The sequence below is a fragment of the Phoxinus phoxinus genome, assembly GCF_949152265.1.
Source record: "Phoxinus phoxinus genome assembly, chromosome: 25".
In the NCBI taxonomy this organism is placed as follows: domain Eukaryota; kingdom Metazoa; phylum Chordata; class Actinopteri; order Cypriniformes; family Leuciscidae; genus Phoxinus; species Phoxinus phoxinus.
Genome location: NC_136900.1, coordinates 1,930,245 through 1,953,848, shown reverse-complemented (window position 1 = coordinate 1,953,848; position 23,604 = coordinate 1,930,245). Strand labels below are relative to the sequence as shown.

The window sequence follows — 23,604 nt, the reverse complement described above, 5'->3', positions numbered from 1 at the left end:
GTATAAATAAATAAATAAACGCTAAATAAATTTTAGGGGGTGACTGGAACTGCATAAGTGACCCCATAAAAGACTGTCAACCTCAAAGATCCTTAAGAGGCAATTATGGAGAGTTTAATAATCTATGTATGCATTTAAACTGTTGCGACATATGGAGATGAAAAAATCCACAGCAAATCCAGTTCACTTGGAATAACAAAGATTTCTCTAAGAGATCCAGGATTGAGTTACTAGACAGTGTGGAAGAAACCAAAATAGAGCCCTCAGTATTTTCTGATCATAATATGATTACTTTAGTACTATGTATAAGGGATAAATCAGTTGGTGGTGGTTGAGGAGATTCCCCCCTTCTATGTAAAGCGCTTTGAGTGTCCAGAAAGGCGCTATATAAATGTAATGAATTATTAAATCAATACAATTTAAACCAAATTATTGGAAATTAAATAATACACTTTTGAGTGATAAAATCTTCAAAGAAAAAGCCCAAAAAATCATAAATGAGAATTTAATAGAAGCAAAAAACAACAACATTGGGAATATACAAAATTTCAGGTACATAATATGGCCATCAAAAGGGCAAAATAATTATCTAAGGAAAAAAGAACGAGACAAGACAGAATACTCAAGGGAATCACTTCTATCTATAAAAAGAATGAGCAATCACAAGCTGACATCAATTTTTTATTTGAATTACAAGCTGAATTGGACAATATCTATCAATATTTGGCACAGGCAGCTTTTATTCGTTCTAGGCGAAAATGGTTAGAGCATGAGGAATACGACATATTTTCATAATTTAGAACAAAGGAATGTTAGTGTTAACAGTATATATAAACTTAAAATTAATGATCAGATCTCTGAAGATGATAGTCAGTCTGGCTTAATGCAAGGACGGCATATTAGTAACAATATTCGATTAATCTTAGATTTAATTGATTATAAAGATTACATAACCGATAATAGTTACATTCTATTTATAGATATATACAAAGCCTTTGATACTGTGAAGCATGATTTTTTATTTGACGTATTGGATTTTTTTGGTTTTTGGCCAATACTTTAAAAGGGCAATACAAACTTTATATAGTGACTGCAATAGTTCGGTTAAACTTCCCTGGGGAACGACTCGTAGATTTAGCATCTCCCGGGGCATAAAACAAGGAGATCCGGCGGCTCCGTTCCTGTCTTCTGCTCATGCAAACAATGGCTCTCTATATACATAATGACTCTTTTCAAGGCATCAAAATGATGGAAACAGAAATGAAATGCTGTCAGCTAGCTGATGATACAGCTATTTTTTTAAAAGACAAATCACAGGTTAAAAAAGTTATAGAGTGTCTCAATATATTTTCTAAAGCTTCAGGTTTATATTTAAATGTAAAAAAAGTACTCTCTTTCCACTTAAAGACAATAATATATCTTTAACCGAATTTGAAGGTATTCCAGTTAGAGAGGAAGTTACGTATCTTGGTATCAATATCTGTAAAAAGAGTGCAATCCGATTCCCAACCCCTCATGGTGAAAATGAAAGAGAGATTTGATGTGTGGCTCATGAGGGATTTATCCTCAAAGGTAGACTTCTCTTATCCAAAACTGTCTCGTTTAGTCTATCCTGCAAAAGTGTTAGATGTACCAAAATCTTTTACTAAAAAAAATATTTTTAGTCACACTATTTAAATACAAATATTTTATGTAATTCTTATAATCAAGGAGGTTTGAATGTGCTTGATTTTGGTACTTCCAATACAATTTTCAAGTTTAAACATTATATTAAGCATACAGATATTAACTATGGTATATAATTCCTAATCTTATTTTTAAATGTGACTTTGAGGTTAACAAGCTCCCTCAGCTATCCAATGTTCATAGACAGGCTCTTTTATGTTGGCGTCTTATATACAAACATAACTTCCCCCCACAAACAGATCATTTGGAATAACAAAATGGTTAAATATAAGAATAAATCAATCTTCTACAACAATTGGGTTAAAAATTATATTCTAAAGGTCTCACAACTGATAAATAACGAAGGCTACTTATTTATATACAGAATTTTTAAATACATTTGGGATCCCAGTATCTGCACGAGAATATAAACAGGTTTTGTTAAACGGTGTTGATATTAAAGATAGTAAATGTAACGACACATTCTTCAGATGCCTGATTCATTGCCCTGCAACACCTCATTTGAAAATATTAATTGGAGATTGATTTGGACTTATAATAACAAATACTGTATTAATAATAAAGTTTATGAAATATACTTTAAAATTATACATACAATTTATCCAACAAACCAGTTCCTAAAACGATATAGAAATGACCTTTCTGAATCCTGTGTATTTTGTAAAAAGGATTCTGAAACTATTTTACAGCTTTTCTTTGAATGGATGTATGTGAAATTCTTTTGGATTGATGTGGAATATTTATTTAATATGTTAAGTGGAATTAAAATTCTCATAGAGAAAAGGGATGTTCTTTTTATTATGACAAAAAAGATATGGACAAGAGTCACGTTTCTATGTTAAATCTTATCTTATTACTTGGTAAGTTTTCGCTCGATTACACTCAAGTGATCGTTGCGACGGAAGTGAATCAATCAAAACTAACTTTAGCTGGAAAATAACATTATTCAAGAACCGCTATAAAGCCAAAACAATCTGTTACCTTAAATTATACGCTTATCTCTGTAAAGCTGCTTTGAAACAATATACACTGTTAAAGCGCTATATAAATGAAGATGACTTGGACTTGACTTGTGTGTGTGTGAGAGAGAGTGTGTGTGTGTGTGTGTGTGAGTGTGTGTGAGAGAGAGTCAAGTCACCTTTATTTATACAGCGCTTTTTACAATACAGATTGTATCAAACAGCTTCACAGTGATAACATGAAAATAATACAACAAAGTTTGTTTCTAGAAGAAAATTGTGTCATCGTCCACCTTAAGTACGGCAGATCTATAATATTGTTGAATATTAAATGTCCCCAACTAAGAAAGCCAAAATCCAAGGCAATAGTGGCAAGGAACCAAAACTTCACCAGTGACAGAATGGAGAAAAAGGGGGAGGAAAAATGGGGGCAGGGCCAGGGCCAGATTAAGAGTTCAGAGGCCCCTGGGCACAATGACCCCCTAATTGCCCTAATGGTTAATCCGGCCCTGCTTGGGGGAAACCAGACTCAGTCTCAGTTCTCCACTGGCCAACGAGCGAACAGTGTATGATTATGATTATGATTTAGGCAACATTACAGGTCAGAAGTCAGATTGGATCAGAACATTCAGAATATTTATCCAGTTCCATCTGGTTGAAGATCGAGTCATCACGCCGGTATGGAGACGAGTTTGTTGAGGATCAGTGCCAATGGCTGTCGTGTCGATGAGGCCTCACAGGGCGGATGAGGCATGCGTCATGGATGGGTCCAGGTGCAGGTCCACCATCAGATCTGGATACGGCCGGGATCCGGCGGACTTCAGGAACAGGGGAGAGACTGGTGGACACTTCAGGACTGCGTTGTCGTCGTGTCCAGGCGCTGGTCCTTCATCAGATCCGGATACGGCCTGGATCCCGCGGACTGCGGCAAACCTCGAGATAAACAGAGAGACTAATATTAGCGGATTTGGGGAATGTTCCCAGTTCCGGCTGTTCTAATCTATGCAGCCTAACATTGAGTTATATAAGTCTATAATGTGTTATGTGAATGCTAGGTCAAAGAGATGTCTGTTTAGTCTAGCTTTGAACTGACAGAGTGTGTCTGCTTCCCGGACAATGGTAGGAAGACTGTTCCAGAGTTTTGGTGCTAAATAGGAAAAGGATCTACCGCCAGCAGTCGATTTTGATATTCTAGGTATTATTAACTGGCCAGAGTTTTGAGATCGCAGTAGACGTGAAGGACTATAATGTGTTAAGAGCTCGCTCAAGTACTGCGGAGCTAAACCATTTAGTGCTTTGTAAGTAATCAGCAATATTTTAAAATGTATACGATGTTTAATAGGCAGCCAATGCAGTGTTGACAGAACGGGGCTAATATGGTCATACTACCTGGTTCTGGTAAGAACTCGAGCTGCTGCGTTTTGGACCAGCTGTAGTTTGTTTGTTAAGCGTGCAGGGCAACCACCCAGTAGAGCATTACAATAATCTAACCTTGAGGTCATGAACGCATGAACTAATTGTTCCGCATTTTTCATTGAGAGCATATGACGTAATTTAGATATATTTTTAAGATAAAAAATGCGGTTTTACAGATACTAGACACATGACTTTCAAATGAAAGATTGGTATCAAAGAGCACACCCAGGTTCCTAACCGACGACAAAGACTTAACAGAGCAGCCATCAAGTGTCAGACAGTACTCTAGGTTATTACGTGTGGAAGTTTTTTGTCCAATAATTAGAATCTCTGTTTTTTCAGAATTTAATGGTAGGAAATTACTAGTCATCCAGTTTTTTATATCCGCTATGCATTCCGTTAATTTTGGGAATTGGTAGGTTTCATCAGGGCACGAGGAAATATACAGCTGAGTATCGTCGGCATAACAGTGAAAGCTAATTCCATGTTTCCTAATGATATCTCCTAATGGTAGCATATACAGAGTGAACAGCAGCGGTCCTAGTACTGAGCCTTGTGGTACGCCATACTGAACTTGTGATTGATAAGACATCTCTTCATTTACTGCTACAAACTGATAACGGTCAGATAAGTATGATTTAAACCATGCTAGTGCAATACCACTAATGCCAACATAATGTTCGAGTCTATTTAAAATGATGTTGTGGTCAATAATGTCAAATGCAGCACTAAGATCAAGTAATACTAATAGAGAGACACAACCACGATCGGATGATAAGAGCAAATCATTTGTGACTCTAACGAGAGCTGTCTCGGTACTATGGTACGGTCTAAATCCGGACTGAAAATCCTCGCAGATATCATTTCTTTCAAGAAAGGAACACGGTTGTGAGGATACTGCTTTTTCTAATATCTTTGACAGAAATGGCAGATTCGAGATCGGCCTGTAATTGACTACTTTTGTAGGATCAAGTTGTGTTTTTTTAACAAGCGGTTTAATCATAGCTAGCTTAAAGGTTTTTGGTATGTTTTCTAGAGACAAAGATATATCTGTATCAAAAAAATATCTGTTTTTTATTTGTTGAACATCAATACAATTTTTAACCTTAGATGGGTTTGAACGTTTTTTGGATTTCCAAGTTCGGGGAACAGACACAGTCTCTATATGATGATATCTAGGTGAAAGAGGCTCTATATGATGATATCTAGGTGAAAGAGGCTCTATGTGATGATATCTAGGTGAAAGAGGCTCTATGTGATGATATCTAGGTGAAAGAGTTCATGTTTTATCTCTAAGACTATGAGCCAAATTACTAGAGAGAAGAGCAGCACCATCCCAGGAGGGATGAATACCATCTCTTTTCAACAGGTCAGGTTTGCCCCAAAAACTTTTCCAATTGTCTATGAATTCTATATTATTTTGCGGACACCACCCAGACAGCCAGCCATTGAGTGAACACAATCTACTAACTATCTCATCACTCCTGCGAACAGGAAGGGGGTCAGAGCAAATTACAGTGCTTGATATCGTACTTGCGAGTTCACACACCTCTTTAATATTAATTTTGGTGATCTCCGACTAGCGGAGTCGAACATCATTAGTGCCGACGTGAATAATAATCTTACACCGTGTCCTAACCAGACGCGATGCGATAAGATCCAGCGACAAATCATTTGTCTCTCCACACTAGACGCGACTGCGAGATGTGTACAAATCAATCAAAACCCACAGCCAATCAGAACAGCGTGTGGGCGAGGTCTCCCGATAAGTGCACATCACCAGAGAGTAATCTTGACGGAAGAATCGTAATCTTCGCAAGAAAATGTATAAGTAGCTACATAATCAAATTCACAAATATTACACAATTTAAACATTATTCAAATACATAGGCTACTGAGTTACTAAAACAATCTGTCAAATAATACATTTATTTCTTCACAGTTTTAACGTTATTGTTTCCATTTGTTTAATTTCAAGGTGAATTATCCATGGTTGCTTTTACAGCTACAAAGCTGGAGCACTAAATGATATTCAAAGTCACATGACACGCTTTTAACATTAAATAAAGCACATAAACAGTGCCTGAGATCATCATTGCCACACTGTGTGTTTGTTGTTCCAGCGCGACGTCGCAGAAAAATAGAAACGGTTTCTAAAATAGAATCACCGCGTTAATGTCGCGACTGGTTAGGACAAAAACTCAGATTAACATTGAAAAGACGCCTTTTATCGCGTGTCGCGGCGCCGCGTGTAGTTAGGACACGGTGTTAGAGAATTTACGTTTAGCATTAGCCAGCACTTTTAAATTTGCTTTGATGTCAGGCGCTCTGGCTCCCGGCAAACATGTGACTATGGTGGCTGGTGTCTCTATTTTCACGTTCTGTGTAATAGAATCGCCAATAACTAGGGCACATTCAACAGGATTCTCAGTGGGTGTTTCACTGAGTGGGGAGAATCTGTTTAATGTTGTAATCGGAACGGACGAGCGGTGTTTTGTCCCGCACCTATAGCGTCGTACCCTCACCCAGTGGCCCTGCTGCACGGGCTCTACTTCAGCCGGAACCAAACAATGTACAGTGTTCACTAAACTAGTCGCATCCAAAGCCGTATCTAAAGCCCTTGCACTCTTACTGTCCTCAATTAAAGTTTGGATGCGTGTCTCTAGTTCTGAAATCTTCTCTGTCGGCCTGACTATCTCCCTGCATGTAAATCCTGTGCTGACAGAGAAAGCTATACACAGGTTTCTTGTATACAAACAATACCGGATGCGCGCGCATCCAAGAGGCAAGACCGCTATAGAGCTGGTAAGTCCCGCCCCCTCCATAAAACCCCGCTGGACCTCAAAGTTGAAAAACCGTCAATGCAAGTGAATGGGAGAAAATAATTATTTTCTGGTCCCGTTCGAATTGTGCCATGAATGTGAACATATGTTGTCTGTGAATTTTTTATATAATCTTTCGTGTGAAGAAAGCTACAATTTAGCGGGTAGAAGTTTGATACGGGTAGACTTTGTGTGAGAGCACTTTGTGGACTACAACTCTTCGCTGCTTTCGGCGCATTTGAAACGTCAACACCACTAGCTCACGGCTCTAGCTCACGGATCCCGCTAGACATGGCTGTGTCTTTGGTGCACTTCACCGCCTTCTTTCAGGGAGAGGACAAAATCGTTGAGGTTGGCGAAAACCACGGGTAAGTCAACTTTATGCGGTGACGTCACATAGGCGACATGTAGTCTTTCTCGTTATGTCTTTTCCACAACTGCTAGCCGACGAATCATACCATATACTGTCAAACTTGTAACATGAAAGATTATATAAAAAATTCACAGACAACATGTTCACATTCATGGCACAATTCGAACGGGACCAGAAAATAATTATTTTCTCCCATTCACTTGCATTGACGGTTTTTCAACTTTGAGGTCCAGCGGGGTTTTACGGAGGGGGCGGGACTTACCAGCTCTATATGTTATGCCGAGTTCTGTAAATGAACATTGTAATTAACGTAGATTTCGCATTGTTTGTAAATTCTTGTTGACTCAATAATAAACTGCAATTTCAGAGTTGAATCTGTTTGCTTGTGTTTCATTTGCATATTAATATAACATTATGTAAAAAGTTAGTTAGTTGACTAGTATGAAATTGTCCAACTAAGTTTGCGAATCATAAAAACATGACATACCCTATGCATTTAGGTTAGTTTACAGCACAACAGCTCCGCGTCATCTCTGCTTCTGCTAGATATAGCCGTAAAGACTGTTGCTTTCTGCCTCTTAGATGCGCGCGCATCTACGTGATGACGTTGCACAGAAACCCGTGTATGCTATACATGTTACATGAAGTGCAAGTGACAATAAGAGGAGAAGAAGACATGACTTACCGTGTTTGTTGACTGATCACTACTTACCACAGCTTTGATGGATTTGTAAAAGGCGCGAGCGAAATAAATAAATAAAGAGCGCATGGATGGCACGCTAACAGGCTAGCGAATTACTAACAGTTTTACTAGTAACGATTTCGATTGAAGCTAGCGATGTCAGGTTAATATGTGATGTTGAGTAAGTTATATTTTAGCAGTATAAACAACAGGGAATGATAGTAAATAATGATTCAAAACGGAAAGATATACGAAGCTACAGACGCAAACCAACTCAGCAGAGCAGCGAGGCAGACAGGAGCAATCGAGATCGGCCCGAGTGAGTGAGTGAGTGAGTGTGTGTGTGTGATAGAGAGATATAGTGTGTGTGTGTGTGTGTGTGAGAGAGAGAGAGAGAGAGAGAGAGAGAGAGAGAGAGAGAGAGAGAGAGAGAGAGAGAGAGAGAGAGAGAGAGAGAGAGAGTGTGTCTGTGAGATTGAGTGTGTGTGTTTGTCTGTGAGATTAAGTGTGTGTGTGTGTGTGTGTGTAAGATTAAGTGTGTGTGTCTGTGAGATTGAGTGTGTGTGTGAGATAGAGTGAGTGAGTGAGTGAGTTTGAGATTAAGTGTGTGTGTGAGATTAATTGTGTGTGAGTGAGAGAGAGATTGAGTGTGTGTGTGTAAGATTGAGTGAGTGAGTGTGAGATTAAGTGAGAGAGTGTGAGATTAAGTGTGTGTGTGTGTAAGTGAGAGAGAGAAATTGAGTGTGTGTGAGAGATTGAGTGAGTGAGTGTGTGTGTGTGTCTGTGATATTAAGTGTGTGTGTGTGTGTGTGTGTGAGTGAGTGAGTGTGAGATTAAGTGTGTGTGTGAGATTGAGTGTGTGTGTGAGTGAGTGAGTGAGTGTGTGTGAGAGAGAGAGAGAGATTGAGTGTGTGTGAGAGATTGAGTGAGTGAGTGTGTGTGTCTGTGAGATTAAGTGTGAGATTGTGTGTGTGTGTGTGTGTGTGTGTGTGTGAGTGAGTGTGAGATTAAGTGTGTGTGTGAGATTGAGTGTGTGTGTGTGTGTGTGAGTGAGTGAGTGAGTGTGTGCGTGTGTGAGAGAGAGAGAGATTGAGTGTGTGTGTGTGTGTGTGTGAGAGATTGAGTGAGTGTGTGTGAGAGAGAGAGAGAGAGTGTGTGTCTGTGAGATTGAGTGTGTGTGTGTGTTTGTCTGTGAGATTAAGTGTGTGTGTGTAAGATTGAGTGAGTGTGTGTGAGATTGAGTGAGTGAGTGAGTGTGAGATTAAGTGTGTGTGTCTGTGAGATTGAGTGTGTGTGTGTGTGAGTGAGAGAGAGATTGAGTGTGTGTGTGTGTAAGATTGAGTGTGTGTGTGTGTGTGTGTGTGTGAGAGAGAGATTGAGTGAGTGTGTGTCTGTGAGATTGAGTGTGTGTGTGTGTGTGTGAGATTGAGTGAGTGAGTGAGTGTGAAATTAAGTGTGTGTGTGAGATTAAGTGTGTGTGTGTGTGTGAGTGAGAGAGATTGAGTGTGTGAGAGATTGAGTGTGTGTGTGTGTGTGAGTGTGTGTGTGTGTCTGTGAGATTAAGTGTGTGTGTGTGTGTGTGTGTGTGTGTGTGAGTGAGTGAGTGAGTGAGTGTGTGTGTGTGAGAGAGAGAGATTGAGTGTGTGTGTGTGAGAGAGAGAGAGATTGTGTGTGTGTGTGTGTGTGAGAGAGATTGAGTGAGTGTGTGTGTGTGTGTGAGAGATTGAGTGAGTGTGTGTGTGTATAACTCAATGTTAGGCTGCATAGATTAGGTCAGCCGGAACTGGGAACACTCCCCATAAATCCTGATGTACTCGTTACATGATAAGAAGGATGGCGTCTACGCTAATATTAGTCGCTCTGTTTATCTCGAGGTTTGCCGCAGTCCGCCGGATCCAGGCCGTATCCGGATCTGATGAAGGACCAGCGCCTGGACACGACGACAACGCAGTCCTGAAGTGTCCACCAGTCTCTCCCCTGTTCCTGAAGTCCGCCGGATCCCGGCCGTATCCAGATCTGATGAAGGACCAGCACCTGGACACGCATTACAACAACAACTTTATAATATTTTAATGATAAAGTACGTCTCACTTATTTCCGGTTATGTTTACTGTGGTCAATGAGATGTCAGTGTACGTCTAAACTAGCGACCGCGACGCTGAAGTGTGTGAGAACAGAGGAATAACATCAGTGCGAACCACCAACATTTGTTTATTTGGATTAAATATTTTAACCGTTCTGTGTAAATTTTCAATGTCAATCTTTTCACTATTTACATGTTTATGCTCAAAATGCTATAATATTCAAAGTAGTTGACTCATTCTCCTCTACGCTGTGTGCGTTATTGATTAAATAGCCTAGCCTATTTAACATTGTGCTACATGTAAACAATATTATTTGTATTGTCCTGTAAAAGTAATGCAGTTAATTTAAATCTCATTGTTTTGATTTCAGCAAATCAGTTCTCTTACGAGAGATACTCTCGTACTGCGTTGTCGTAGCAACGCATTGGGGAAAATCCTTTTCCACGAGAATACTGAAGCAAAAAATTATCCTTCATTTTGTATCAATGTAAAACGCATTGCCACAGCATACAGACCTAGGCGAGACCGCTCGCGCGCCTATTGGCTGCTGTGCGGCAAATGCTTAAGCCAATCGAGCGAGCCCTTGAGTGACGTCACACCCAATGAGGCGGATCTGAGAAGCGCTACAGACCTGGCTCTTTGCGCTTCGAAGTCTGCGGCCCAAGCCATCGGACGGAGTATGGCGGCGCTCACCGTGTCTGAGAGGCACCTCTGGCTCACGCTCTCAGACATGCCAGAAGCGGAGCGGACCGCGTTCCTCGACGCCCCGCTCTCCCCTGCTGGCCTCTTCGGGACTTCGGTGAAGGACTTCACCGACAGGTATGCTGAGGTGCAGAAGGCGACCCAGGCAATGAAGCACTTCCTGCCGAAGCGCTCCAGCTCTGCAGCAGGCCGTGCGAAACCGCCTGCTCAGAGTTCACAGCCCAGACCGTCGCCCAGCTCCTCTTCTCAACGCCGCCAGACGCAGAGCTCGAGACCGCGCTCTCGCTCTTCCGGTCGCCGCCCCGCGCCGCGAGGCCCGCGACAGAAGGTAGCGTTGAAGCCCGAGCCCCCGAAGACATCCTAGCACTGCTAGGGAAGCGTCGGTGTTCAAGTCCCGCTGCGGCCGGACCCTCACCGAAGCTCACCGCTCGTTCAGTCCCAAGCGAAGTGACTGTGCCAGCGATCATTGCAGCCAACAGGCGTGTCTCATTGGCCGCTTGCCTGCACACAACAGCAGTTTTCACGGCTACCCAGATAAATCCATTAAAGAGTGCATTTTCTGGTGTCCCGGCCACGGCCGATGTTTCATGTGTAGTAAGACTGCCCACTGTAATGTGCCCATCCCTACACACAAACACGGCCCCACACACAGGGCCCGCGCTCATAAAATCGACCCAGTTCGATTGCGCGTTAAAAGTAGCACACGTGCCCACTACCCAGTGCTCACTAATGCTACCTCCTGCTCATCGCACGGTTTCTGTAAAAACGAAACCTGCGTGCAGGCGCTCCGCTCTGGCGAGCGATGCTATAAAGGTGGTAAACGTGCCCGGTCCCCAGTGCCCGCGTCCCCACACAAGCATCACGGTTCCTACGGAGCCCGTCCAGCCCTCCCTCTCCAGCCTAAATGCTGTCGAGGGGTCGAGCGCGGACATTCTGCCCGCTTTCATAAGCGCGGCCCCGGCCTCAGATGTTGCGAGCGAGACATTTCTGTCGCAGCTCACGAAAGCCGCTGTATCGCGAGTCGATCAGAGCGCGCTTTTCACTCAGCCCCTAGCTACACGTGCAGATGCATGGGAAAAGCTTCCCGGGGTTTCAAAATGGGTGATAAACATCATAAAAGAAGGCTATTCGCTGGAGTTTCGCAGACGCCCTCGCCGCCACGCGGTGCGCGTCGAGACTTCGGTAGATTAGAATGTAGCACACCTACTTCGAGCCGAAATTCAGAAACTTCTGAGAAAAAGGGCTATCGAACCTTTATCTCAGGCTCAGAGCGAAGGGGGGCTTTACAGCAGATACTTCCTGGTACCCAAAAAAGACGGGGGTCTCAGACCCATACTAGATCTGAGGCAGCTGAACAGAGCGTTTGTGAAATGCCAGTTCAGAATGCTAACGACCAGAAAAATCCTCGCGCATGTTCGCCAAGGAGACTGGTTCATGTCAGTAGATCTAAAGGACGCGTATTTTCAAATACAGATTGCGTCACGTCACAGGCGATTTTTGAGATTCGCCTTCGAGGGCCAGGCATACCAGTACAAAGTCCTGCCGTTCGGCTTGTCTCTAGCACCCCGTACATTTACGAAGTGCATGGACGCAGCACTCGCTCCCCTCAAACTGCAGGGTGTTCGAGTGCTGAACTATTTGGACGATTGGCTCATTCTAGCCCAATCTCATTCAGAGATAGTGGCGCACAGAGCACTGCTGCTGAGTCACCTCGAGAATCTCGGTCTCACAGTAAACTGGGAAAAGAGTTCGCTGTCCCCCAGTCAAAATATTTCTTTTCTGGGACTGGAACTGAACTCGCTGTCAATGACAGCGCAGCTGTCACAACAGCGCGCGCTGCGCATCCAGCGCACAGTCAGCTCATTCCGCTGCGGCGCTGTTCTCCCTCTAAAGAGCTTTCAAAAAATGCTAGGTCTGATGGCCTCAGCATCTGCAGTACTGCAGCTGGGCCTGCTACGCATGCGCCCGCTGCAGATATGGCTCAAAGGGAGGGTGCCATGCAAAGCATGGGCCACCGGTCGGCTTCGCCTCAAGGTCAATCAAGCTTGCGTTGCAGCTTTGAAACCTTGGAAGTCAAAAGACTGGTACCTGTCAGGTGTAAGCCTAGGGACTTCCTCGAGTCTGAGGGTGGTGTCTACGGACGCATCCAACGCAGGATGGGGAGCGCTGCTCGAGGGCAGACCGCTGTTTGGCCTATGGTCAGAGCGAGAGAAGCTCTTCCACATAAACTGCCTCGAGATGTTAGCAGTGTGCAAAGCACTCACTCGCTTTCGTCCCCTGATTATGGGCTGCCATGTACTGATACGTTCAGACAGCATGTCAGTGGTGTCATACATAAATCGCCAGGGCGGCCTCAGGTCCCTGTCGTTATACAGGCTGACCAAACGCCTTCTGGTATGGGCGCGCTGCAACCTCTTTTCATTAAGGGCGACGCACGTGCCGGGGCACCTGAATGTTGGACCAGATGTACTGTCCAGGAACCGCGTTCCGGCAGGAGAATGGTCGTTACACCCACACACAGTACAACTGTTGTGGAAGAAATTCGGCAGAGCGGAAGTAGACCTCTTTGCGTCTCCAGAAAACGCTCACTGTCCAGAATTTTACTCAAAAAGCAGGGACGCACTGGCTCATCAGTGGCCGCGCCGTCCTCTGTATGTTTTTCCCCCTGTCTCCCTCCTGACCCAAGTGGTGGAGAGGATCAGGGAGGAAGGATGCTCAGTGCTGCTTATAGCACCGCTGTGGTTGAATCAACCCTGGTTCCCAGCTGTGATGCAGTTAGCCAGCACCGCCCCGTGGCCAGTGCCTCTGAGGAGGGATCTCCTTTCTCAAGCAAATGGTTCGATTTGGCATCCTCACCCGGAACTATGGTCCCTTCATGTGTGGGCCATCAACGGGTATCCGCTGACCTCCCTCAGGGAGTGCTAAACACGATCACACAAGCTAGAGTTCCGTCTACGCGACGGCTCTATGCGTCTAAATGGTCAGTTTTTTCTGGCTGGTGCACGTCTCGTGGCGTGTCACCCCCAGACTGCGGAGTAACAGAGGTTTTGTCCTTCTTACAAGAGCTGTTGGATAACGGGAGTTCCCCTTCCACGCTCAAAGTATATGTGGCGGCTATAGCGGCCTTTTCTGAAACCGCACACGGCCAGTCCATAGGAAGGAACGATTTAGTCATTCGGTTCCTTAAAGGAGCTAGGAGACTTAATCCACCCAGACCTCCCACTGTTCCCATTTGGGACCTTTCCACGGTGCTGGACGCCATGAAGGGTCCTCCTTTTGAGCCTCTTCAGGAGATTGATATGAAACACTTGTCGCTCAAGACGGTGTTTCTCCTGGCTCTCGCTTCAGTGAAGCGCGTTGGGGACTTACACGCGCTCTCTGTGAGCGCGTCGTGCATGGAATTTGGGCCTAATGACTCCAGAGTCGTGCTCAAACCTAAGCATGGTTACGTTCCAAAATCCCTAAACACACCGTTTAGGGCGCAGGTTATTTCCCTGTCTGCCCTTCCGGTCACCGGGGACAATATGGACGATAATTTTCTCTGCCCAGTGAGGGCATTGAGAGCTTACGTGTCGCGCTCGTCTGTTTTCAGACAGACGGAGCAGCTTTTTGTTTCGTTTAGTGGGCGTCTCAAGGGACTGGCCACTTCGAAGCAGAGCCTATCCAGATGGATAGTGGACGCTATAGCTCTAGCGTACGCATCCAAAGGCATCCAGTGTCCTTTGGGTGTTAGAGCGCACTCCACGAGAAGAATGGCTTCTTCGTGGGCTTGGTCGAGTGGGATCGCCTTACAGGATATTTGTATGGCGGCAGGCTGGGCCTCACCGTCTACATTTATCAGGTTTTACAACCTCGAGGTGCCCGCCTTACAGGCCAGGATATTATCGGTTTAATTAACAGTGTTTGTATTAGACTGAGATTTTCAGTCGCCGTTTTATGGCATTGTTATGCTGAACTGCTGAGTGCAGTCAATTTTGTGAGAGATGGTGGTTAGAACCCACCTCTTTCGGGATTCTCTGTGAGTCCTACAGGTGATTATGTACTATATGAACCCCAGCTCAGTGCTCTGGGTCTATGGTGTCTGATCACTGCATACACGGCGTCTTACAGGGTGTTCCCCAATGCGTTGCTACGACAACGTAGTACGAGAGTATCTCTCGTAAGAGAACGTACTCGGTTACTAACGTAACCTCGGTTCTCTCTAGAGAGAGGAACGAGTACTGCGTTTCTTGCCGTGTATGCGCTCTGGTTGTTTCGCTTTAAAAATCAGAGTTCATAAGCCTGTGAGCAAAATATATAGCCCTAAGCCACGCCCGTTTCGGCGGGACGTGACGCGGGAGGGCGCGAAGTGCCCTCATTGGGTGTGACGTCACTCAAGGGCTCGCTCGATTGGCTTAAGCATTTGCCGCACAGCAGCCAATAGGCGCGCGAGCTGTCTCGCCTAGGTCTGTATGCTGTGGCAATGCGCTTTACATTGATACAAAATGAAGGATAATTTTTTGCTTCAGTATTCTCGTGGAAAAGGATTTTCCCCAATGCGTTGCTACGACAACGCAGTACGAGAGTATCTCTCTAGAGAGAACCGAGGTTACGTTAGTAACCGAGTACGTTTCAGCGAATGCAGGGATTAATATTCATGAACCCGGCAGCTCATCAATCCTTAGTGTGGTTTATATTCTTATTAGTAGCAGAATTCGTAGTAGTATTATTATCTTATCAGTATTATTGTTCTTTTTTTTTTTTTTTTACAGAAACACTGACCGACAATGTCTTAAGCAACACCAGTCCTAATTTCAGTTAAAATGGCAAATCTGCATTCTTACGTTCTCATTCAGACTGTTCCCAAGCTTGAGTTGAGTGAGAAGCCCCCCAGTAATCGTGTCCCACTGTTATTTCTGCACATGTGAGTTCTGGTTTGTATTAATGTCCTCAGACAGCATATGCTGGGCTGAGCGTAATCCAACATTGGCTCCATGTTGCCTCTTGTTTGAGTCTCGAGACTGCATTTGTAAACTGTATCTCACTACTGTGTCTATAGACTGTGTGTTTGCATGAACTCTGATGATTGCTGGACTGACCTGCTCTCACACACTGCGCTCTCCCCGCCTGTGCCGGCTCGACACTCCTGGGGGACGGCGACGGCTCCTCCGGGTCCGGGCAGGAGCTCCTCATTCACTGCTCCTCCCCATCAGGCTCCGGCCCACGGTGGAGACTCCTCCGCTCCCTCACGGACGCCACTCGCCCCGACAACCCAGCACTTCGTCACAACTTCTCCATTCAGCTGGGTGTCAACCATAAAGCGTCTTCTAAATGATTCAATGTAATGTAGTCCAGGCCTGGTCCTCTCCTGTTCTTCACTGTCGTCGCTCCTGCTTTTGTGCTCCTCCGTGAGACACTCGAGACTGGTGCTCATCTCGGCCTCGTCCTGCTTGTCCCAAAAAAAGTGCGACTTATAGTCCGGAAAATACGGTTATGTCTTTTTGATTTAAAGGCCTGAATTGATTAAACAAAAAAACCATCACTTTTTCTTACTTTTTTTGGCTTCTTCCTTCTCTGGGTATATCTGCAAAAGAGGGATGACCTAGCATGTTCCCTAAATAATCAAGTAGTCTTTTCGATCAAACCATTCATCCAGCTGATTTTCTGTGAAAGTTTTCAGAAGAGAGCGGATTAATCACGCTTGACCTTTCTGTAGTACACGTAAGGTGAATGTTACCATGAAATACAAAGCATTTGTTGCTGTTACTATGACATGAACATTTAATCACTGCTAACATTTATTATCATGTTTTACACTTTGCTCATTCGTCATCAAGGTTTGACACTTATCATTTTACTGTCACTTTATGTGACAGAGCTTTATGTTTTCCAAGCAATGTTATTTCCACTTGGTTCTTGTTATGGATCTTACCCATGGACTTGTCTTTGCGGAAATAACTCAGTATGGATAGATAGAGGAATAAGTAGCACAAATCATCAACTGTTCCTTCACTTCCTGCAAGCAATACATTTCCAGTGATTAGTAAAACATCAGCAGTCATCAGTGATCTGTGTTCAAAAAGCCAACTCACTTTTGTAGTCTTCTTCGGCAAGGTGTGCATATTTTATATGCAGGGTTTTTGGGTTGATCAGTATCAATCTCTTGAGTAGTGGGTAGCAAATATCATTAGTCATGCAGTGACACACTGCACTAAAGATTTGCCACATGATGCGGTTCGCTGTCTCTTCAGTCAGACACCCTCCGTTTCTTCTGGTGAACTCCCTCAAGCTCACATAGGCAGGAAGATGCTCCGTTATCAGGATGATTCGGTCTTCCAAGATGAAACGCTCATATAACCGTATGAAATGGTCGCAAGTTGGAAGCTTTTGCATTTCCAGCAATGCAGTGCCCTCTTCAACAAACTCAGGCTAAAGAAAAGAGATTGACAAAACATTAGCTCATTTCAAATCTCCTAATTAAAGAGTGAGGGAAATTAAAGATGAAAGCATTAGTTATGTTTCCATCACCCTGTTTTTATGCACATTTTAAAGTCTCGCCTCAGAAACGTGATGGAAGAAAATTAGAAAAAAATCCCTTATGTCTCAAAAAAGTTCACACACTCGCATGAGGTGGTTTTTGACTTGTGCGAAAAAGGATTAATGCGAATATTGGGAGATGGAATTAATTTGATTTATATTGAACTATTCAAAATAAAACCATTGTTAGCACATCACACTTAAAGGGATAGTTCACTTTAAAATGAAAATTCTGTCATCATTTACTCACCCTCATGTTGTTTCAAACCTGTATGAATTTCTTTCTTCTGCTGAACACAAAGGAAGATATTTTGAAGAATGTCGGTAACCAAACAGTTAACAACCAGTTAATCTTCCTTTGTGTTCAGCAGAAGAAAGAAATTCATACAGGTTTGAAACAACTTGAGGGTGAGTAAATGATGACAGAATTTTCATTTTAAAGTGAACTATCCCTTTAAAACAACACATTTATAAGGTTATTAAAGGTCGTCCCTCGATAAGACGGTTTCATTTTACTAATTCTACGTTCTGCCTTCATGTTGTCTGTTATTAAAATGCATTCAAATGCTACTTCGTTTGCTTGTGTTACTGCTCTTGTTTTCTGACCTGATATTAAGGATGAAAACACATCAAAATAACATTAAGCTAGCGAGTACTTGTTGTGTGGCTGAGCAGTGTAGCGAAAGGATAATCATATTATTCTTACTTGTATTAACATATGAAAACAGCTCTGACGGGAACCGACTCTCACGCTCTCTTAAAGCCGTCGCTCATTGTGAACGACACACATCACTGTTTCGCTGACGGTGTTTACTGTTGGTCACTAGGTTACCAATACCACGTCGTCCGCTCAAACAACCTGATGGAAACGCACCTAATTCACATTTTTTTATTCGAAAAAGATTTGGTTCACGTTTTGGATGGAAACCCAGCAGAAAAAAAAAAACTTTACATGAACTCTATAACCGATGCTTCTAGGCTTTGGTTGTGTAATTCAGTTATATCATACCATCTATATTACTGAATTTAACAAACCAATTCTTACTAGAGAATTTCATGAAGAATAAAGTCTTAGAATTAGTCTTAGATTTGTCTACATTGTTTCTGTTAATAATGTATTGTATCAAGTGTCCATTTCATTATAATATTCAGATTTATCATAAATAATTGAAAATGCACATGTATTTTAAGCTCCGGTAAAGAGGGGTGGAGGTCGGGTCACATTTGAGCATTTAAAAATTGACTTGAAAGTAACGCAATAGTTCCTTTCTGAAGTAACTAGTTACTTTTCTAATTTGTAACTGAGTAACTAATATAGTTACTTTTTGGAAGAAGTAACTAGTAACTGTAACTAATTACTTTTTAAAAGTAACTTGCCCAACACTGGTTATATATATCATACTATCTATATTACCGAATTTAACAAACCAATTCTTACTAGAGAATTTCATAAAGAATAAAGTCTTGTCAACTTACCGATGTTTCCCAAAGTCTGCACCTCTTAACAAATTTGATGTCAACCTAAAAAAAAAAGAGACATTGTTTTGCACATGATCATCTACAGCAGGGATAGGCAACTCCGGTCCTGGAGGACCACTGTCCTGCAGAGTTTAGCTTCAGCCCTGATAACAACTCTCCTGCCTGTGTCTATCTAGTCCTGAAACATTGATTGCCTCGTTCAGGTGTGTTTGATTAGGGATGGAGCTAAACTCTGCAGGACAGTGGCCCTCCAGGACCGGAGTTGCCTATCCCTGATCTACAGTCTTTACATTTTTTAAACACTTTTTGATCAAAACTGTCAACACTGATGTTTATGGCAAGACTCAAAGTTCACAGAAGGAAACAAGAGACGAAACGTTTGTTTTTGGAGAAAGAGCAACATACTTTCTGGCCGTCCGATCTTCTAATTCCTTCATAGACACGATCATCATATTTCTGTTTCTTTCCCACTTTATAAAGAGTCCGAAAGTATTTGTGCTGCAGCCTCGGTTCATGAGGAAACATTAAGTTCACTGAAAAACACACAGCAACAACGTGTTAACATACAGCATGAGACTGAACACACCAGTGCAGGGGCCTCATTTATAAAACTGTGCGTAGGATCCGCACTAAAAGTGTACGTGCGCCCGAAAGCCAAAAATGGCGTGCGCAAAAAAATATTCAGACTTATAAAAGCGTGCGTACGCCAGAACCTGCGCAGGATTCACTTTATAAATCCCAGTCAGCGGAAGATTGTGCGCACATGCGTCTCCTCCCTGAAATAACCATATATGAGCTTACAACGGCTAGCTTTACTATGCAGATCCTCATCTGCATATCATTTGCATATGATTATTCTTCCACGTGATAACATGTTTAACGGTACAAGACATTAGGAAAATATAAAAAACGGATGTGCCGTCACATTACATTAATACAAATAATTTAGTAGCCTATCCTAGCCTTGTTTTTGAATAAATAAATCAAATAGTGTAAAATACATTTTAGAGAAAGTTTTTCTCAATCTTTTCCACTGGCCAAATAGTATTTATAATTGATTTATATTTTTAATGGAAACAGATCGACCTTGTTGTGCATTATATTTGCACAATCTGCTATTATCATGATAAGCAATTATATCTGTAGTTAAAACATTAAAACACAGCATGCCAGAGGAAAAGTGTTCAAAAGCATTGCATCCACAACAAATATTTATAGGCTATTTATTGAATATATATATATATATATATATATATATATATATATGTATATTTTTTTTTACTTTTTTTTTTTTTTACTTTTCAGTAGGCCTGAATGTCATGTAGTTTAAGTGTTTAACTCCATTAATGAGAATGGCATATTTAATCTAAATGTTTATATCAGAAATAAAACATAGTTTAAATCATTGTTTTATATAAACTGTAGCCTATTTATGATTAGGACTCATAATTAAGATTTACAGTTTTACTTCACTTGCCGTTAGATATGCGTCAGTTTCACTAACGGCCCAGCGCACTCGCTGGCGTGGACATTTAAGGTGTGGATATTTGCTTCGAGTGATAGGCTTGGTGAGTGAAATTACATTTGTATTATCTTTCTGTATATGTATAATTTAATTTCGATTTTCTGTCTAAAAGTGACCAAAAAGACATTTAACTCCAGCTCACCATCGGTGTCGCCAAACTGCTCCGTCTCCAAAACGTTCGTACGCATGGGTCAGGGTTTGTGTGCAGATGCGCACATTTTCCCGTCAAGTTTGTTTTTATAAATCACAACTTATGCGTCGGAAGTGGCGTCCGCCTCTCTCAGGGCCTGTTTTGTGCGACGCAACGGTTATAAATGAGGCCCCAGATCAGGAGCCAGTATGAGTGGAGATTACAAACAAACCCAGAACAACAGATTGAAATGGACATGAATCCAGTGGTACGTGATACCTGCACTATAAGTAAAAGTAGCATTTACAGGTGCTGGTCATATAATTAGAATATCATCAAAAAGTTGATTTATTTCAAGAATTCAACTTTAAGGATAATTCCGGTATTTAACACCTTGAGTCTATATTGTAGTTTGTTTTGGATGAACAAGAGTTGTTGTTGGTGGACAACATTTTTTTGACAATGGTTCCTCTCTTGAGTTTTTGACTATAATAGAATTGGCCATGGACCCATTTAACATTGGAGTCAATGGGCATGTCCGAAAATGTCATTAAAACAGCCAATAATGTTCGTTTACAAAACTGTGCAACTCACCGAGTGATTAGTGATGTTAGTTGATGTTCCAGAAACAAAAAGTGTTGCGAAATACAGTTTCTGTCGTGTTTTATTCGTCATTTGTAAAATCTCATTGAATTCTGTTGAAGGACTGAGTGCTGGTTAATATAAATGCGCTACCGGAAACGGAAAGGGGGCTGTTTACATTTGGTCGATGTAGTCTTTTTGCTCGCTTCCGTTTCTCATAAGGCGAGCGAGCAGAGCAACTGTGCTCCGGGAGAGTAAGCCAAATAAACAACAAAACCTTGAAAATATTGAAAGACGTGACCACTGACCAGTGCAATATGAAGTTGAACTCGACTGTGACCGTGAGTGTCCCGCGAGACATAAACATCGGTTATCGCCATCAAGTGGTCGGGAGTGTGCTAACGCTTCAGATTCAAATATTGAGCGGAAGTTACACGGTTGTGAAGTGTCTGAAAAAATAGTTCCACTATAGCAAAATAAACGGATTGGAATCATATATTGCGACGATATATTGTTTATAATCATCAACGAACACCACTAACCACTCGGTGAGTTTAACAGTTTTGTAAACGAACATTATTGGCTGTTTTAATGACATTTTCAGACATGCACATTGACTCCAATGTTAAATGGGTCCATGGCCAATTCTATTATAGTCAAAAACTCAAGAGAGGAACCATTGTCAAAAAAATGTTGTCCACCACTCTTGTTCATCCAAAACAAACTACAATATAGACTCAAGGTGTTAAATACCGGAATTATCCTTTAAGAGGTGAAACTAATATATTATATAGACTCATTACATGCAAAGTGAGATATTTCAAGCCTTTATTTGTTATAAGTTTGATGATTATGGCTTACAGAAACCCACGAAATCAAAATCCCAGAAAATGAGAATATTACATGAAATCACACAGTAATTGCACAGTAATACCATGGTCACTGAACCAGGTGTTGGTTCTTCTGGCAGTGTGGGCCGGTGCAAATCCTGAGAATTCTGAGAAACTGAATTTGGGATTTTCATTAGTTGTCAGTTATAATCATCAAAATTAAATATATCAGTCTGTGTGTAATGAATGAATATAATATACAAGTTTGACTTTTTGAATGGAATTACTGAATTAAATCAACTTTTTCATGATATTCTAATTATATGACCAGTATGTTCTCATTAACGTAACCGTGGCAGCAGGGGTTGTTGCTATATTGAATTGTCTCTAGAACTAAGGGTGTAGAAATCTCAGTTTACTGGCTACAAAAAACTAGATGATACAGCACAGCATGATAACTGGAGACTCACGGTCTGTCGGCTCGGCTGGCGTCGGCTCTTGTCCGGGTGTTTGTGGACGCTCCAGCGAAGGCTCGCGGTCAGGCACACTAGGACACACTGTGCTTATAAGCGTTTGGAAGCCACGCTTTAAAGCAGCCCAAGGCTGGCCTTCCCTCCCTTTTGTGTGTTGTTCGGAAAGCAAAGAATAATGATTAGAAACATTTATTACCTCAGATTACAGCTGAATGATTAACGTAAAACTGTCCTGATGTTCATGTGAATAATTAGCAGGTTTAGCAGTTCATGTTAGAAAGTATCCAGGCGCTGTTTGACAGGCTTTTAGTGCCTGTGAGCTTCGGGTGTGTGTGAATGAAATGTTTAGCCGGCAAGGCTTTCAATCACATGCAAAAAATGAACTTTTGTGACTGGCAGTGTCCCGTGAGTGTAACTCTACCCCTGCATCGGTGGTTAAATTGGCTTTTATAGGGAGGGGGAGCACTTATTTAAATGTTAGCCGACAGCATTTATGTTTTACTGTTCTTGATGTTTAAATGTTAGCCGACAGTGTTTATGTTTTACCGTTCATGATGTTTAAATGTTAGCCGACAGCGCTTATGTTTTACCGTTCTTGATGTTTAAATGTTAGCCGACAGCGCTTATGTTTTACCGTTCTTGATGTTTAAATGTTAGCCGACAGTGTTTATGTTTTACTGTTCTTGATGTTTAAATGTTAGCCGACAGCGATTATGTTTTACCGTTCATGATGTTTAAATGTTAGCCGACAGCGCTTATGTTTTACCGTTCTTGATGTTTAAATGTTAGCCGACAGTGTTTATGTTTTACCGTTCATGATGTTTAAATGTTAGCCGACAGCGCTTATGTTTTACCGTTCTTGATGTTTAAATGTTAGCCGACAGCGCTTATGTTTTACCGTTCTTGATGTTTAAATGTTAGCCGACAGTGTTTATGTTTTACCGTTCTTGATGTTTAAATGTTAGCCGACAGCGTTTATGTTTTACTGTTCTTGATGTTTAAATGTTAGCCGACAGTGTTTATGTTTTACTGTTCTTGATGTTTAAATGTTAGCCGACAGCGTTTATGTTTTACTGTTCTTGATGTTTAAATGTTAGCCGACAGTGTTTATGTTTTACTGTTCTTGATGTTTAAATGTTAGCCGACAGCGATTATGTTTTACCGTTCTTGATGTTTAAATGTTAGCCGACAGTGTTTATGTTTTACTGTTCTTGATGTTTAAATGTTAGCCGACAGCGATTATGTTTTACCGTTCTTGATGTTTAAATGTTAGCCGACAGCGTTTATGTTTTACTGTTCTTGATGTTTAAATGTTAGCCGACAGCGATTATGTTTTACTGTTCTT

General features: G+C 42.0%; 1 protein-coding gene and 1 long non-coding RNA gene across 2 annotated transcripts in view; both read right to left on the bottom strand.

Annotated features, from left to right (window-relative positions):
* Positions 1-491: 491 nt before the first annotated feature.
* Positions 492-8,874, bottom strand: LOC306993859. Its single transcript, XR_013796551.1, has 2 exons — positions 7,942-8,874; positions 492-3,578 (listed from the first exon to the last, which is right to left on the bottom strand). It is a non-coding gene; the product is annotated as an uncharacterized lncRNA (long non-coding RNA).
* A 127-nt stretch (positions 8,875-9,001) lies between these two features.
* Positions 9,002-23,604, bottom strand: part of LOC306993706 (uncharacterized protein) — a gene marked incomplete at its 5' end in the record, with an annotated part of 41,208 nt that continues 26,605 nt past the window's right edge. Inside the window, 8 exons of the mRNA XM_079603708.1 lie at positions 9,002-9,972; positions 15,803-16,149; positions 16,257-16,367; positions 16,636-16,719; positions 16,796-17,132; positions 18,717-18,761; positions 19,125-19,252; positions 22,257-22,403. Of these exons, the coding sequence (XP_079459834.1) occupies positions 16,318-16,367; positions 16,636-16,719; positions 16,796-17,132; positions 18,717-18,761; positions 19,125-19,252; positions 22,257-22,403 (791 nt within the window). The 3' untranslated portion in view covers positions 9,002-9,972; positions 15,803-16,149; positions 16,257-16,317. The remainder of the gene's footprint in view (positions 9,973-15,802; positions 16,150-16,256; positions 16,368-16,635; positions 16,720-16,795; positions 17,133-18,716; positions 18,762-19,124; positions 19,253-22,256; positions 22,404-23,604) is intronic.